We start from the raw sequence: 16,951 nt of genomic DNA, 5'->3' as shown, positions 1-16,951 counted from the left end.
TACAAGCCAGGAGCAGAGTAACAAAAGCAATGATTTATCTTAATCTGGACAACTAGGTCTGCTTCTGGTAGATGATGTAGGTCAGTGTAGTATCCATTTCTCAAGCAGAATTTTTACTGAATTGCAGTCACCTGTTTCTTGGGTAGCTAGCCACGTACTTTGAAGATGCTTTCCAATACCTGAGCTTAGCCTTATAGTTTAGGTTCTTCTACTGGAGTTAATTGTGATCAAGAGCATATAATTTTTTTTGTAGGAGTGGCACATGAAACTGAATTGTATCATCAGAAGATACCTATCTCCTTTGGACATACAACTAATGATGACTTTACTAGTAACAAACATTCTTAAAACCCACATTTTTTTCCTAACCATTAAATGAATGTATTTAACTGTTGTTAAATATATTAACTGTTATACAAGGATGACAGTTACCAATACCTTGTGAGTTAAAGTAACGCTTAAAAACATCCTCTTGATTTTGGGCTACGTAAATAAATCTCCATCCCTACGATTCAGTAGACTGAACTAGTTCAGTGATTTTAGTCTGTATGCAAAATTGCATGGAGTTCTAGGTTTTTGTAGGATGGCTGCTTTTATCAGTAAGGTTTGGTGGGGATTTTTGTTGTTTTGGCGGGGGTGGGTGGGGAGGAGAGATGACTGTGACTTCTGGACTTGGCTTCTGTAATAACCACTGGTGACTGCTCTGAAGTTGGATGGTAACTACTTTGCATCAGTTCCATGAAATCTGTCAGCTGAGGCAGGGGTAGAGGTTTACTTGCTGTGGATGCTTTGACTTAGTGTGGTTGGGCTTGTATGAGACACGAGATCATTTCGGCACAGTACAGGCTTGGGCTTTGGCCTTTTCTCAGAGTAGGTCGGGGCTGTTCTCTGCTGCCCCCAGTTTCATTGCCAGTGGATTCTGCTGATGCGATTTTTGTATTCCTGCTCTGGCTGTTAAGCCATAGTGTAATTTTTGAGGGAGTGTCCAACATACTGTGGCAGCAATGTTGCTTTCCACAGGTCTCCTCCATACCTCTTCAGCCCCTTCTGCCATTGGCCTGAGCCTGTGACTGAGGAGGGCTGGAGTATTATGAAAGAACTTTGTCTTCAGGCAGTGTCTGAGCAAACAGCTGCTACTTACTCTTGTAAAAATTGAGCAAGTCCCAACATAAACAACACAGACTGCCTCTAGGGCATAGTAATGGGAAGGAAAAAGAATTGTTTTGTATGGCATCTGTCATCTTATCATAGTGTATAAAAACAATTCTTAAGTGATCATGAAGAAGACGTCAGCATATGAAATACGTAAAAGTGAAATATACGGGTAATCAGGTGCCTACAAAGTCTAATTTCCATTTGCAGATGGACTACTATGCTTAAGTTTTAAAGGTATGATCTTTCATATTTATTTTAGTTCAAAAGGTGCCAGTAACCAAGTATGAATATGTGTAACTTCAAGTGGAGGTTGTACTTAAAAGTCTGTCTGTTTTCTGAAAAGCCATCTTGAGCTTTTATACGATTCTAACTTGTGAAACTGTTATTCTTGTGCTATATCATCTTCTACAGAGGTAAATGCAGGTTATTTTGCCGTTAATATGTTTTGTAATTTCAGGTTTGTTGAGAACTGGGCTGACATTAACCTGTGCCAAATGCTTCTGCTTAGGAGTGCTGTCTAAAAGGCTGGATCCAAGTATTTAATAATATTAAAAAAATCTAAATCATTTTTTTTATTCCATATCCATTAATTTTAGGGAAAATGCAAAAATACAGTAGCTTTTCATTCTTAACTTGACAAGCAGTCAAGTATTACAGACAGACTGACACCAGTGTTATATAACAGACCCAAGTTTTATATGGGTCTTGAGGGCAGCCTACTAAGTATTCACATTAAACAGGAAGGTTAAGAAACTTAGAAATTAAGAAAATGGTTACCCTAACTTTATGTCCTGACACTTACTTTTCGTATTTTTAATGCAGAATTGCCTTTGTTTCAGGTTATACACCAGGCACCCCGTATAAAGTATCTTGTTCACCCACTAGTGGTGCAGTGCCACCGTATTCTTCGTCACCGAATCCCTATCAGACTGCTGTGTACCCTGTTCGAAGTGCCTATCCACAGCAGAATCCGTATGCACAGGTAAATAAACAAATCCACCCAAACCTTTCTTCTGTTTGGATAGCATTTTGTTTTCACTGTAATAACTATTTGATACAGTCTTGTATTGCCTTTATTTCTTCATAAGAATTCTTAATATAGTACTTCCTATTTTATGTTAGTCCATATTTACGTTTCCTGTCTCACAGGACAGTTACTCTGTACTCATTGAGCAGGATTTGCTTTTTAAAGAAATAGTAGATTCAGAAGTTTTTAAAATGATAACTGGAAGCTGTAACTGCTGTGTTCTAGTTTTGTTTTGTCAAAAGGTTGTCATAAGCTTACTCTGAAGCCTCTGTTAAGATTTGGAGAACTACCAACTATCATATGGCCAAATTGATGAAAATTATTAATAGAGTAGAATAAATAGACAGTTCGGTAACATGATATCTGGGAGGAAAAATCAGCCCCCTTTTGTACAGAGGATATTTGGCCTGGCATATACACTAATTGAAGTAAATGAATGAGCATGTTGCAAGGTAGATCCAGTCTGCCTAGTGTGTTTGGATTTGTGAAAACCTTTGGTTCTCTAACCAAAAGCAACTGAACAAAAAATGTTATGAAAGAACAACAGAATTTCTGTCATGGATTAATGTATGGAAAGATGGGAAACAGAGAGAATGAATGAAGAATGAGCTCTTATTGTTGAAGATGCAGTCTGCTGTGGAGTTCCACAGAGGTCTCTGAGTGTTAACCTAAAAGCCCTAAAAGGGGGCTAAGTGATCCAAAGTTTGCCAGTGAAGTAGAACTGCTCAGAATAGTTGAAATGAGTGTTCTGACTTCTTTTCTGTAAATACATTGCATTCTTAGAATAGTACTTTAATTTTATGGTGCATTCATGAAAGAAGATACCATCTGTTTATTTTCCCCACCAGATATGCTTAATCGTTTAATTTACTTTTCTTCTTTAACAGCAAGGCACTTACTACACACAGCCTTTATATGCAGCACCACCCCACGTAATTCATCACACCACAGTTGTGCAGCCTAATGGCATGCCAGCAACTATGTATCCTGCTCCAATTCCACCACCAAGAGGAAATGGTGTGACTATGGGGATGGTCGCTGGGACTACTATGGCAATGTCAGCAGGTACGTGGGCTAACATCCCTTAAGTTTTCTTGGTGAAGTTCTTTATTCAGTTTGAAGCAAACACAGCTGCATTATAAAAATACAATGCTGGGGATGTGCCAGGCAGAATGAAAATAACTTAAATGAGAAAGGACTTTTCCAGGTCATCCTCAAAGCATACCCAGCTAGATGAGTTGCTTGCTTGTCCAGTGATATTTTGATTATCTCCAGGGATGGAGATTCTATAGCCTCTTTGGACAACCTTTTCCTGTATTTGACTACCCTTATGGTGAAGTAGTAGTTCTTCGTATCTGTATGGAATATCTCATGTTTTTATATCCTTTGCTGATTTTTCTGTCAGTGTCCAAGTCTGACTTCCTCTTCTCTGTGCCTTTGCAGTACATTGTTGAGGATGGCAACCTCTTCAGGCAGTTCTCTTAGCCTCCTCTCATATCGTTAACTGGAATTTTTTGTATGTTGAGATAAAAAGTTTTATGTGCTTGCAGTGCCTCAGGTCTTCTGTGACCAGACTAGGCAAAGTTCAGGGATGTCAACTTCCTAATGACCCTCATTTAGTTATAATGTTTGGTGAAAATGTTGTTTAACTGAGATCTAGTCTCATCTATGAGTGTTTGCTGAGAGGGTGGCATGCTTTTACCCAGTGGAAATTAACTTGCTAAGAAATGTTCACACTTCATTCAAAAACAAAGAAATACCCAGCCACGCCTTAATTCAGCAGTTTAAAAAATGATGATTTTGAGCTTGTTCTCAGATTCTAGTTTTTATCTTCTCAAATTTATCATTTAATTTGAGGAATTCCAAATCTAGTGAAGTAATGTGTCACAAACTGAACTAGCATTAGAGTTTATTGCAGTTTCATGTTTCAGTTTTCATGAAAAACCACTCATAAGTGTTTGTAACCACTCATACAAAGCACTGTAGAATAAGGCTATTAAGATCCTGTTATCTTAGCCTGTGTCTTTCTGTGGCCCCTTAGTTTGTAAAAACCTGTTGGCATTAGTGCAGACAGGAAATAGTTTTATTCTGATTTATGAGTCAGTTATCTTTGCCATCAAATACTCTTACAGCGTGTAAAGGTTGCTGTAAGAGTTTTTCAGTGTATAATGTGCTTAAGTTGCAGGATTTCTACTAAAGCTATTTTTTTTTTTAAGTAATTAGCATCTTTGTGTGCATCGGACTAAACCTCAGAATGATTGTCTTGCAAAAATGTATGAAGGAAGGTTTGGACTGGAGTGCAAAATGATACTGGTATTTTTAAATCAGAAGACGAGCAAGCTGTATAATTCTTTCAAAAATCAACTCTCGCATGTTTTTAGTCCATTTAGTGTTTTTAGTAGAATTTGTAAAAATATGTACTGAAAAATGTTCTCTTTGTCCTAGGTACTTTGTTGACAACTCATTCCCCAACTCCAGTAGCCCCTCATCCAGTTACTATGCCCACATATCGGGCTCCAGGAACACCAACCTATAGTTATGTGCCCCCACAGTGGTGATCATCTTGGCAGTGTAAGTTACTGGCTTAGAGCGAAAGCAGTTAAATTATTTTTGTAAATAACATCACTGCAGGTTCTTTGAGGGAGACTTTCAGAAGGTAAGCAGTCTGGGGTACTTCTACGACATTTTAATTGAGTAAGAATACACAAAAAATACTTCTCAAGTAATAACTGTTCTCTACAAAGGAGAGAAACCTACTGGGACTCTTTTCAGTAATCTGTCTTCAGAAATTACTGTGATTTTTGTTGTTCATGATCGATTTTATGTGGAATACAAATGGTTACTGTCACATTTGCCTCATTAAACTCCATCTGGGATTGCAGGATTAACATAGCGTTTTTGGGTTCATTGGTAATTGTTGAATTTAGGAGTACTGTGATCCCTGGATGAAGCAACATATATAATTTGGTAGTTTCATCTATTTTGAATTGGCTAAGTATGTAGGTAAAATGAACATTTTGCCTTGCTCTGAAGGTGAATCTTTATCAGTTGCCAAAACAGACTAGCAGTGCCGAGTTAATTTCATGCATTTGCCCTGTTGTTTGCTGCTAGCATGACAAGATCTTAGTGTGGAACCTAGTTTAGATTGTGGATATGTTTGGAGAAAAGGAGGGTGATTCTGAAATTTGCCATAATGTGGATTTGTGAGTGTATTTTCCCCTCTCCCTCTCCTCCCCTAGGTCAGTAGGGTATGTCAAATTGACAAGCAGCCTAATGTTCTTGGAATTCTGAGTTGTGCTCCAGTTTTTTTAGGGGGGTTGTTTTGAGGTTTTCTTGGTGTTTTTTATTTTTTAATTCCCCATAAATTGGGAGCAGTTTCATTGAAATTAAGTACTTGTCTGACCAGCTGAGCTAGAAATGTTCACTTTTGGTCCATTTAGTTTGTGATAAAGTTAACTTACTTCAAAGTTTTCACTTTAGATTTTTGTTTCAGTGATTAGGAGCCCAGAGTTCTCCGATTACAGGTGGCTGGTTGCCCTTTGAGCAGTCATGTAATGTCTGTTTCTTGCTTTGCTGTGATGCTACATACCAGTCTGCAGATCTGAAAGGTTTCACACATACAGCTCATTTCATCCAAGAATGTCATATTACATTACCATAAAAAGAGTTTTGCCATGATTCAGCTCATGACTGCTGATAAATTGGGCATAGAACACCTTTTTAATATTACAGCTTCTACTTAGACAAAACTGCTAGTGCCAGTAGAAAGCTGGAGTGAAAACGACAGATGAAAACCATTGTAATGAATTCTTACCAAGATTCTTTCTCCTCAACCTACAGAATTAGTAGATAGTGATTTCAGTTGACTAGGTGAGTGCTAGAGTAGCACTAGATGACATTTTTTAACATCTGTTGTTTATGCCTATCACTGTGAAGCATACTGTGTTAGAATGCTTGATAACACTCATAGTTTCCGTATAATTGAACTTTTTCCTTGTGATACGTGTTTTTTCTCCTCCCTGTTTTCCCACCCTTCATGTAGGTTTGAAGATGGGAGATATGCAATCAAGAAATTGAGGTTTAAAAGTTGGTGCTGAAGCCCTCATGCCTCCAACCAGGACTTTTCTTCTGAATGCTTTCAACACTTGGCTAAACACTACTAATTCCTGATCACTGAAGATTTTTCCAGTGCTGCATATCTTACGTCTTGGAACTCCAGCAGTTAGTCTTAAAGCAAATCCTGTTTTGTGGACTGTCTTGCAATTTTTTAGCTAATTATAATGATAAAAAGGGAGTATAAATTTATTCTGATCCATATCTAGTTGAATGCATGTTAAAACACAAAAACAAAGCTTGCTCAATCTACCTGCAGTGACTGATGCAAAAACCATCATATGCAAATCCAAAGGAACCGAAAAGTATTTTACAACTTGTATCACTAATGCACTGTTGTAATGTATGCAGGGTCTTAAAAGGTAGAATCATGAAAGTGAGTTTCTTTATAGTATACCGTAATATACATTAGATAAGTGCTTCAACCTTTTTGAGGTTGATGGAGTTGCCAGTTTAGAAGGGGCACTTTTTTTTTTTTTCGTTTAAGTGATGTATTCTGTTCAAATTCAACTAACACAAATTGGAGTGACTGGAAAACGAGTCAGATAAGCTGTAGAAATCCCGCACACATTCATACCTTACCATTTTCATTTTATGGATTCAGTGTTATACAGAAGTTCTTAAAGATCAGAATGAAATGACAAAGGTAATACTGTGTGCCAGTAAGTAAAGCAAACTTCCTTGAGGCAAGTACTTGCTGTTAGGAGTAGGAGAAGGTAACATCACCTGCATAATGGAATTATACGTCCTGGGGAGATACATATCCAGTACTATCTTTCATATGATGCAAGATGTGTCAAAGTGAGACTGCCACACAGACTGATAGAAAAACATTTTTGTTTTGTTCTCGGTTCAGGAAACCCATGCTGTTTTTCCTAGAGAATATCATAGTTGAAAATGTATCTGCAGTTGACCCAGCTTGCTTTCCTGAAATTTAAGAAATGCTAGAGTTTTCCACCGCAAACAGGAGGAGTTCAGCTGCATCTTATCCTGAGAGAAGCTTGTGTGCCTGATGAGTATGTTAAAGGGGAACAAACCATTTTAACACAATTTCCTTATTAGCTTCTTGCAGTATGGGCTAGGGATATGCTCTAGTAGGACTGTCAGAATGTAGAGTTGGGGAGTTTTCCTGAAAACATTTGTAATTGTAGTAAGAGCCATTCGTCGGTTCCAGATGTTTGGTGTATTCTTTAGGATTTTTTTTTTACACTTCCTAAGTTGCACTTGGAAGCACACAAGACTGACTGCAGATTAGCATTTCATTGCAGTGAGTCATTTCTGATATTCTTGCTTGCAACTTCAATTTTTAAAAAAGTACCTCAAAGCAAATGCTATGGGGATAAAGGGCTAGCCTTAGAACCCATTTGTATACCAAAATTGTTACGGGGAAGATTTTAAATTTTTAAATTTGACTATTGCACAGAAAATCAAGGTTTTTCTTAAGCCTGCATGATTTATGATTCCAGAAAAATGCAGTTTTGTTCTTTTGGATACATTCTATCTGCAATAAGTATGCAGTAAGTGGTTATAAAATGTTGTTCCCTTTTAAATGTTTACACAGAGGTATATCAGGCTGTAGTGTTCTTGTAGGTTAACTTCCATTCAGAAGTGTGGGTGTTTTTTTTAAGTTGCGTATCTAGTTGTGCTTTGATTTGGGGTGTTCTGCTCCTATACAAATTTGGCAGCTACTTCAGGGTAGCATCAATGCTGATTTAATGCCGCCATTCCAGTACTCTGCCCTGGTGGGAGGCTTATGTACCTGATAACCCATTGGCGGTTAGAGCCTTCAGTAACTATTTTTTACCTTAAGCACTCTCCATTCTTTTTTTTTTTTTCTTTTTTTTTTTACTTCCATGTATGTTTTTTTGTTGTTTAATAAAGTTTAGGATTATTTTGCATGGATCATTGTCAGTGGATGACCCCTTATTTCTAATGCCTTGAACATAACTATGGTGTTGACAATAAGTACTTTAAACCTTACTCATGAGCACTTACTGCAGCTTAGGGATTTCCATATGTTTTTATATGGAGCAGAAAATTACCCCAGACATTTGAATCTATACTGCTTTGTTCAAGTCTGTTTAACAATTCCGTTTGTGTAGTAGGTTTGCAGCTTTGATTAGTCAGGTGCGCCAGAGAATACAGTGAACGTTAATACAGGCTGTTTGTCCAGTTTTGCTAGTGTAGAGTTGAGATTTTTGTTGTCTTAGTATAATTTTAATAAAAACAGTTGAGGTGTGAAACAGTGCTTTATTGAGGAGAAGCTATAAAGAACAAGCTCTGAGCTTTGCTGTCTCCTGTCTCATCACCCAAGAAGCAAAAGCTTTGAAAACCATAGGAGAGAACTTTCATGAATGCTGCGTTAGGTTCATAGTTAAGGAATGAATATGGTGTCCTACATCTTTGCTCTGACTTCAGATTCCTAAATGTTGTGTTGGAATTGGTCTCTTTAGTATTCCATACCATTTGGGCAGTCTCACTTACTTGAGCACTTTTTTCTAAGTTGCATTATGGGATTCATCCATGAGGGGGAACCTACCTTTTTTTTAAAAGGTATCACACCTTCCAGTTCTGGTGGTGATCTACTGGGAGGGTGGAGCCATGTCTCCAGTAGTTTGATATGGGAAGTAACCAAAAGCACAGTGCAAGGGGACAGGGGGGAATATGTGTGTATATATAACTATCTTAATGGTATTTTGTTGCAAATAGTAGAAAGCATGGATATAAAACTGGCAGGGGAAATTGTACATCATTAAATAGACGTTTACACAGTGAGGGTCTTATGAAACATTCTCTCCTGCTTTTTATATAACATTCCCTATTTAGAATTCCTTTATAAATAAATACACAGTATGTGTTTGCACTAGAGCTCCTCAGAAAATGAAAAGAGCTAGTGCAGTAGAAACATTTCAGATCAAGCCTTTTTTTTCTTTTTTTTAAAAAAAAATCTTTAATGGCAGCTTTATATGATAGATTTAAAAAAAAAAAAAAAAAAAGCAAAGTACTACTTTAGACCTGGAACTGAAGATAACTGTTGCAGCAATAACAAAGAGAAGTCCAAGATAGATTTTTTTTTATTATTATTATTCAAGTGTTGAGTTTAGATAAAATATTTTTAAGACTGAAGTATTCCCTGTGTCCATAACAGCTGATGAAAATGTCTTTTAAACATAGCAGCAGCGAAATAAAAATGACTAACGATTGGCACCAAAAACACATAGCCCTAGTTGGTGGTGTAGTAGTTATTAATCAAACAATAGGGAGGAGAACAGAGAACCTACTACCGTATCTTGCCAATGCTTATTGCAACCAAACATCTCCAATTTAAAATTTCTAGGAGATGTACAGGAATATGCTGTTCATGAAAGCTTCTTTTGAGTGTACTATGCAAATTAAATGCTTAGATGTGCAGTGGTAGATTACAAAAATTAATTCACTTTAGTTCAAATCCTTCCTTGTATCATTTCATCCACTGAAAAAACAAATGTAAGTACCACCATATTGGAGCGTAGATCATGGTACAGAGTTGAATACCAGGGTACTTAACATCGACTACTCTTCATGGAGCGTTTCAGCTTTGCTTCTACTCGAGCAATAGGCCACATAAGTTACTCGAGCAAGAAATGGTCAGAATTGACTTGGAATCACTCCCCAGTGCTTAAGCACAGTATTTGTATAACATTAATTTGGATCTAGAACATGTTTTCGCTTGGATAGATAAGCACAACGAGCTGATGCTACCACTAACTCTAGGCTTTAACTGATACCAGAGAATAGGGATATACCGTGTATGCAAGATCTCCCATTTTAGAAACATGAACAATAGTGATGCTTCAGCTGAAACTTGTGGAAAAGAGGACAGATGCTGTGGTTGTGGAATTGTAATTTGCAGTTGCTGAGGATGTGGTTTGTGCAGTAGTCGTAGGAAATAGGCATGAGCCCTGTCCAGTTTTCTCCAGCAGGTGTCGCTGGCCGAGCTTAGCATTTGCTGAGGATCGAAAGCAATTATTAATCCTCATCTTGAAATGTTTGTGAACACCAAGGATTAAGCTCATTCAGATTGTTCTCATTAAAGTGTCAGCTTTCTAATCCTATGTTTTACCAACTCTTAAGCTTCCTGTAGAGACCCTCAGATTTGATGAGGTAGAATGCCAATGAAAAGGAACAACTATAGCAAAGTTAGGGTTGTGTTTGGCTGTCAAGCCTTGCCAGTAATTAAGTTTTCTCTGAGACCTCCAAGTTAGCGAGGGCTTTGTCGGCAATCTATATTCACCTCCATCGAGGGGTTGTATTAAGAAAAAATAAGGTGCATTTTGCAGGGAGAAGAGAAGGAAGAGGAATGGTGCTTATCTGGGGACAAGGAAACCGTTTCTTTTGTATGTTGAATATAATACTTAAACATCTGAATTCCACGGGTGGTAAGGGTCCATTTGTGATAGAAAATATTCTGAACAATTTATGGGCTCTGAAGTTTCAACATCGAGAAAGTGAACATGACCTTTCTAAACTGTTGCGACTTTTGGGCACTTAGCAGGCAAACTGGGAAAGCTTTTTTAGCTGGCTGCTGTACAGACTTGTTTTAAGTAGAATGGATTTGTTAGTGTTTTTTTTTCTCTTGTTGTAATGCTATTATTGGCTGCCCTCATGTCTAAGATTTGAAAAAGTGAGTGCATGCAATGGAAGTACAAGAGGCCCCAGTAATAGTTCTCCATGTTTGTTATGAAATAGATACAGGTTTCCTTTTTATGACTTTTTTTAAAACTGTCTTATGAACAGTTATATTGGTACTTTTTTTTTTTTTAAAGTTTAGGTCAATGTTGTCTTCCAGAATAAGTTTTAAAGCATCACTCACTCCTGCATTGAACTACCGCATCAACACAAAGAGTGGAGATTCCATTCTGAGCCAGTTCAATTGTGAAATTCATACTTTTTTATTTTTTATGCAATTCAATGAGTAGATGAGCTCAGATTTAAATTCTTAAAAGCACGTTTATTGTAACAAGAATTGTTATGTATTAATACTTCAGTTTTCAATAAAGATTGACTTGTGTTGCTTATTGTGTTTTTTCTACTTTGGTGACATGATCCATTTCAAAAATGTTGCTGGCATTTGAGTTGCTGGTCAGCAATACGGTATGTTGAAACTCCCTTTAAACGAATGAAATCTGGTCAGAGCAGAGCAAAATATTCAAATCAGTTAAATACTGCAAATTTGACTTTCTCAATAAGCATTCTTAATGACTAACAAAAAACAGTAGTAAGTGAAGGCTGCCCTTTCTGAGAGTCTGGTAAAGATGGTGCAACTCGGCCTTGTTTCCTTTTGAGGCACTACCTGGATATTCTGATACTCTGTGAATGTGTCTCTGATTTGTGGGTGTTTTGTTTCTTTTCTTTTTCTTTCTTTCTTTCTTTTTTTTTTTTAAGTTTCTGGAGAACAGAATAACTTAAGATAAAGGGAACAGATATAAATTTCACAATTCCTAAGCATTTACTTGATACCAAATTCCTGCTGTCTGCAAGATGACAAGCCTTGAGCAGAATTTTCTTTTTTGAAGTTGGTGCCTTGAATGCACCAAATAAGGGAAAGGGTGAGTAGGTGTGAGATGTGGGCAGTTATCCTATCTCTTTAAATGGTGGGCGACTGTAAATGACGTTAAAATGGAAGTATGCAGATTATTTCAGGGCGTATACTGCTTGAACTAACCAGCTATTTTCATTTATTGTAGGTCTCTAAAAAATAACTTACCCGATAACGTTCCTGAGAGAGCAGCGCTTTGGAAGAGGAAGGTATTATGTCAGTAACTGCATCAAACTGCAAATGTAGTGTTTGGTTTTTGAGATTATTGCAACTGACTTTTTTTGTGTGTGTTCAGCGAAGTAGTTCAGCTTCTTAGCTCGTGGCTGGGCACTTAAAATCACAGGGGATTTCTCGGCGTGTGTTACCTCAAGCTGATTGCTCACTGGTTACCCGGTGTTTACTTAAATTTTGCAGGGAGATATTTTTTGCAAGTTGTCGGGGTTGCTGAAGGGGGAGAATCCTTAAGCAACGAGTTGCTGGAATCTGGGAGGATATAAAGGAGAAGTGCTGTTCTCGGACGTGTTGCTGACCATTTTGGGGTTAAAGGGATCCCGGTATGGCCATTCTTGTGGCTTGTTGTTGCAGAGAATTCTTTTATACTAATCCTCCTGACACGCATAACGGTACTGAACTTACAAGGTGGCCTTTTTGTTTTGCTCTTAATAAGATCACAGAACTATCAAAACCCCTGTTGCATTTTGGAGGTTGCTCATGCCAATTATGGTTTCCTTTTTCCTTCTCCGCATTCTCATTTTGTAGATATGCTGTGGTGCAAATCACTGTCCCACTTGCTGGTGGGCAACTGTTAGTGATTCGCTGTGAAGGGTGGTTACACTGACGAGTTCTCATGCTGGAGGCAGCTTTGGACACTTTGGTTAGAAGCTAGGGATCCTCTCAGAAAAGCAACTGCTGAGGAAGTACCAGAAATCAGGCAAAAGGTTCTTTGAGTTTCAAGTTTGCCTGTAGCTAATTAGGGACACGAAATCTGCTTTTTCTAGTAGATGCTATATAGGATCTAAACTTAATGGGTTGCTGATTCTGTGCCGATTGCTCATGTGCAGATTGCTGCGAGTGACAAAAGGTTTGGTTGGCAGACTCCACTGCAGTCGGGGGTGGCTACAGGTTATTAGTTACCTGAGAGTTTTTCTTTGTAGGACGTGTCAGTTGTAACACTGGGTGTGGAAGGTGTTGCCGTTGTACATGGGTGAAGTGTCTGACTGGTGTGGGGAGGCCTACTGAACTCCTGGGTTTTACTTCAAAGTTCAGTAGGTTATTAACTGTCTTAGTCATCCAGAGGAAAACCAGACCCATGTGAGTACTGAAAAAAAAGATCTGGACAGCAGTAAGTGGTCTGTGATAGCTACAGGAAGCTGCGGCATGTGTGTCACGGTGGGGATGGCTAGCTTTTGGGGGAGCTGCTGATCCGCACAGGCCAGAGTCAGGATGTAAGCCAGAGTTACAAACCTTGGTGGGCTGAAAGATGTTTCAAACACAAGCTTGACTGAGAACACTTGGCACTGAGCAGCCCATCTTTCAGCTTTAATTAGTGCAGTCAACCTTTCATTTCGTTCAGGCTATCTTAAGCTATTTTGTAGTGTTTCACAATAGCTTGTTGCTTTCCAGACAAGAAAGATAACACGTGGGGAGCAACTGATGCTTTGGAAAAACAGGAGAGGGGAAACGCACCTTTCTGCAGTCTCACTTTTACGAGCCTTATTGTAAGAATTGTGATCAGTGTTACTTTCCCGTGCGGCCTCATAGTTGCCACTGCTCTGGGAACTAAGAATAAATGTGAATAAACACAAATGACTGAAGGGGTTGTCTTTGCTCAGGTGTTTTCTTGTGCAAGATGTGGAAGTTTTCCAAAACTATTGAACAGTACTTTAGTATTTCTGTTCAGTAACTTCGTATATTCTTGATACAGTTTCTAGTAACTTCATAGTAATTTGATCATATAGGGTGAATTTTATGTAGTGTGTTGGTGGAGACAGGTACAAGGAATAGATGTTAGAGTTGCTAATGTTACGGTGGGAGACTTAGCTGTGATGAGGCACAAAGGCGTTTTGTCAGCATTGACACATCACGGCAGTTACGGTGCTTACCCGGGCTCGAGCGAGGCCTCAGCTTCAGCAGCGGGGTAGGTAGCTGAGATCATGTGCTGTATCCCCCTTCAGCACATGAGCATGGGCATTGCTGAAGCCGGGGTTAAAGCTTTTCTTGGTGATGTGATTGGGATGGCGAGTATGTTGTGTCAGGTTGCTGGAGGTGGAAAGACTGTTGTCAAGCCTAACTACTGGATGCACAGGTGCTAAGGTAGGATGCTTTTTTTAAAAAAAAAAAATAAGGGCGGGGGGGGGGAGCAGTTGTGGAAAGGTAACAGGCACTGTCAAGCACTCAGTCTGCTTACATAGCTATTTATTTTGTGTCCTCAGTAGTACGTTTTAATGGGAAAGAGTACAGAATTAGACAGGAGAAAAGCTGATAGCTTGTTTATTTCCCATCTCACAAGTGTATATGTAAATGGCCAGTCGCACACAAAGGTATACAAGTCTGGGTTCAGTATCGCAGGAATTTATCTGCACAGACTGTAAAACAGGGAGCTGCTTTGGTAGCAAAGTTGTGCAAAAGAAAAGCCCGCTATGAGGAGAGGAGGAGTGGAGTCACTGCAGGGAGGAGGGTGACAGGAGAGTTATGCACGGAGAACAAGCAGCCTATATTTTTCCTAATAGCACCAGCGTTGCCAAAGCCATGGGATTTCAGTAATGTAGCTTCTTGCTGAAGGAACAGATGGGAGACATGGTGAAACCCAAAATGTGGTGTGAGGAGTTAATCCCAAGGCAGGGCAGCAAGCTGCGACTGCTGCGTGGCCGGGAAGGGGGGCGCCCCTTGGCGTCCCGTGACCCTGGAGCCGTGCAGCTGTGAGTACAAGGCATGTGAAATCCAGGTTGCTGTTCTGAGAAATGCTCTTGAACACGCAGTAGGCCATCCTCCCGCCCCAACCTCCGGGTAGCACTTTCAGCAAATGAGTGCAGGGCTGCGTTTTGGCTTTTGCCACGTTATATATTTTTATCTACCTTTTTGCACTAGCTTCCTTCTGAAAAGCATTGCCTAGATTTGACTCTGCTGCTTCCCTCCTCTGCACTGTCAAACTAAACGAACAAAACTGCATTTTCAGTGGGTTCAAATAATCTGAAAACACATCAAAATTTTTCAGTTAAGATCTGTCTGTTACCCCAGCTCTCGCTCTTTAACCCTTTACTTACCTGAAGACCTGATCCTACAGTTTTGCTCAGCAGGGACTTTCTCACTGGTAGGCTGGGGCAAGGCATCGTAATTGAGACCTTATGACCATACCTGCATGGCACTGCTCCCTGTTCATGGCTGTGGCACGTCCTGCTGACCTCAGTAGGCAACTTGAGCAGCAGCAGCTACAGGCTGAGGCTCCAGCCATTTAAAGAAGTATAAACAGCTGTATTCCTAAAACTTCAGAAATTATTGCAGTACTATTTTTTCATTGTCAAAACAGGTATTGCGATGCCATAACCCTTGTTAACAGGTATGTGGCTAAACCTGGTAGGAGAATTCAAGACAGTTGTAATACAGTAAAATAAGAAATTAGAATTTGCTGGAATGTGTGCCATCTTGTAGATGCTGACAAAGTCAGTTCTTAAGCAATCCATGCAGCAAGTGATAAAATTTAAAATACTGATATTTAGAAGCAAGTTGACAGAAGCTTTTAATTCTGCTGTTAGATGACCATAAGTTTCCAGTAAAGTAAATCCACAGGAGCACAGCCTGGTATTTTGACTTACACTGCAAAAGATAAAAGAAATGAAAGCATTCTGGCATCCCAAAAAGCAGGGTGGCATTTTCAGTCTGGAGTTGAAATTGTTTTGAGTGTCTCTTACTCTTAGATGCCTCCATTTTAGCTGTCCTAACTTACGATGCGGAGGCCCGGCTTTCTGGTATTTTCAGGAAGCTGTTCGGACACCCGGATGCAGGTGCTGTCTGCCTCCCGGGCTTCCAGAGGACAGACGGTGAAACGTGGGTTTTGTAGAGCAGTGTCCTGGATGGCAGGAGCTGCCAGCAGTTCACAGCAGTGAGGCGGTGGACGAGGCCCAGAAGGAACAGGAGTCTTCCCCGCCCTGCACCCATCGCTCTGCGGTGAAGGACGAAACAGGAAAAAAACCTTAAAGGCTGCATCATGAAAATCTTTGGCTCCATGGGAGCTGTTCTTTTTGATGCTTTGATTTAGTTCAAAGGGGTTTTTTTTAGCTCAAAATTCAGTTAGTACTGCTTTTGAGTCTGTCCAAACTTGAATTATAGGTATTTTTCCAGGGTATTACCCACCTTTTCCGGTTCAGTTGTTCTGGACTAGTAATATTAAACAGAAATGAAGGGGTGTTTTATTTGTTTTGGTTTGTTTTTGTCTGTTGTGAGCAGAAAATGAGCCTCTTTGGCAGCCCCAGGTTTTCTTTGTTTGACTGCCAGCTTCAACAGCTCGTCCTCTAACTGGTTCACATGCTTTCAATTCTGTGCCTTGCTCACTCAAGTGAAATCCAGGCAAGTTTCACTCATTGAGAAATGTGACTGTTGTTCATGAGATTTTTTCTTCCCTAAACTTATGGTTACAGGAGAGAAGGAGGAGGAAAAAAACCCGCCCACGCTGGCTCAAATCATGTTGGTCTCCTTAGGTAGCTTCATGCTGAAGCATTTTGCAAGTAGTTAGGTAGGTTCAGCCCTGGCATCTGGATGAGCAGCTGCTGTTCAGACTTGTGTCAAGAGGCTCAGTTTGTTCCGCGTGAAAGCGCGGTGTTCTGGCCACGGCAAACCTTCCCGTCCGGAGAGCGAGAGGGGGTGCTGGCGTCTCGTGTGGCCGCTTCATCGCGCTTCCAGCGTAGCCTTTCCTCGGGAAGCCGGTGAGGTGGCTCTGTCGCTTTCAGCTCAGTAACCCTGGCAGGGGTACGCTCCCCCCGCTGCTCCGGTGCCAGGAAACCCCTCTACTGAAGTTCAGGTGACCTGGTGAATCTGCGTAACGTGTGTGAATATAAATGCTTCTGGCATTCGCAGGCTTTTTT

General features: G+C 39.8%; 1 protein-coding gene across 9 annotated transcripts in view; it reads left to right on the top strand.

Moving 5' to 3' along the window:
• The window catches only part of FAM168B (family with sequence similarity 168 member B), a 51,880-nt gene that overhangs the window by 12,515 nt on the left and 22,414 nt on the right, over positions 1–16,951 (top strand). For 7 of the 9 annotated variants that reach the window (XR_009959233.1, XR_009959235.1, XR_009959234.1 and 4 more), the window contains 4 exons: positions 1,995–2,137; positions 3,070–3,247; positions 4,628–4,753; positions 6,225–6,403. Coding sequence is in view for 1 of the 9 variants with exons in the window: in XM_062582350.1 (XP_062438334.1) it covers positions 1,995–2,137; positions 3,070–3,247; positions 4,628–4,740 (434 nt within the window). In the remaining 8 variants the exon portion in view is untranslated. Of the gene's footprint in view, positions 1–1,994; positions 2,138–3,069; positions 3,248–4,627; positions 4,754–6,224; positions 11,353–12,021; positions 12,212–16,951 lie in introns of those variants that run through there. The other 2 variants (XR_009959236.1, XM_062582350.1) reach the window with 2 other exon arrangements.

This window comes from Rhea pennata, chromosome 9, assembly GCF_028389875.1.
Source record: "Rhea pennata isolate bPtePen1 chromosome 9, bPtePen1.pri, whole genome shotgun sequence".
NCBI classification, from domain to species: domain Eukaryota; kingdom Metazoa; phylum Chordata; class Aves; order Rheiformes; family Rheidae; genus Rhea; species Rhea pennata.
Note: the sequence above shows the minus strand (reverse complement) of the source record. Positions and strands in the feature narration are given on the sequence as shown.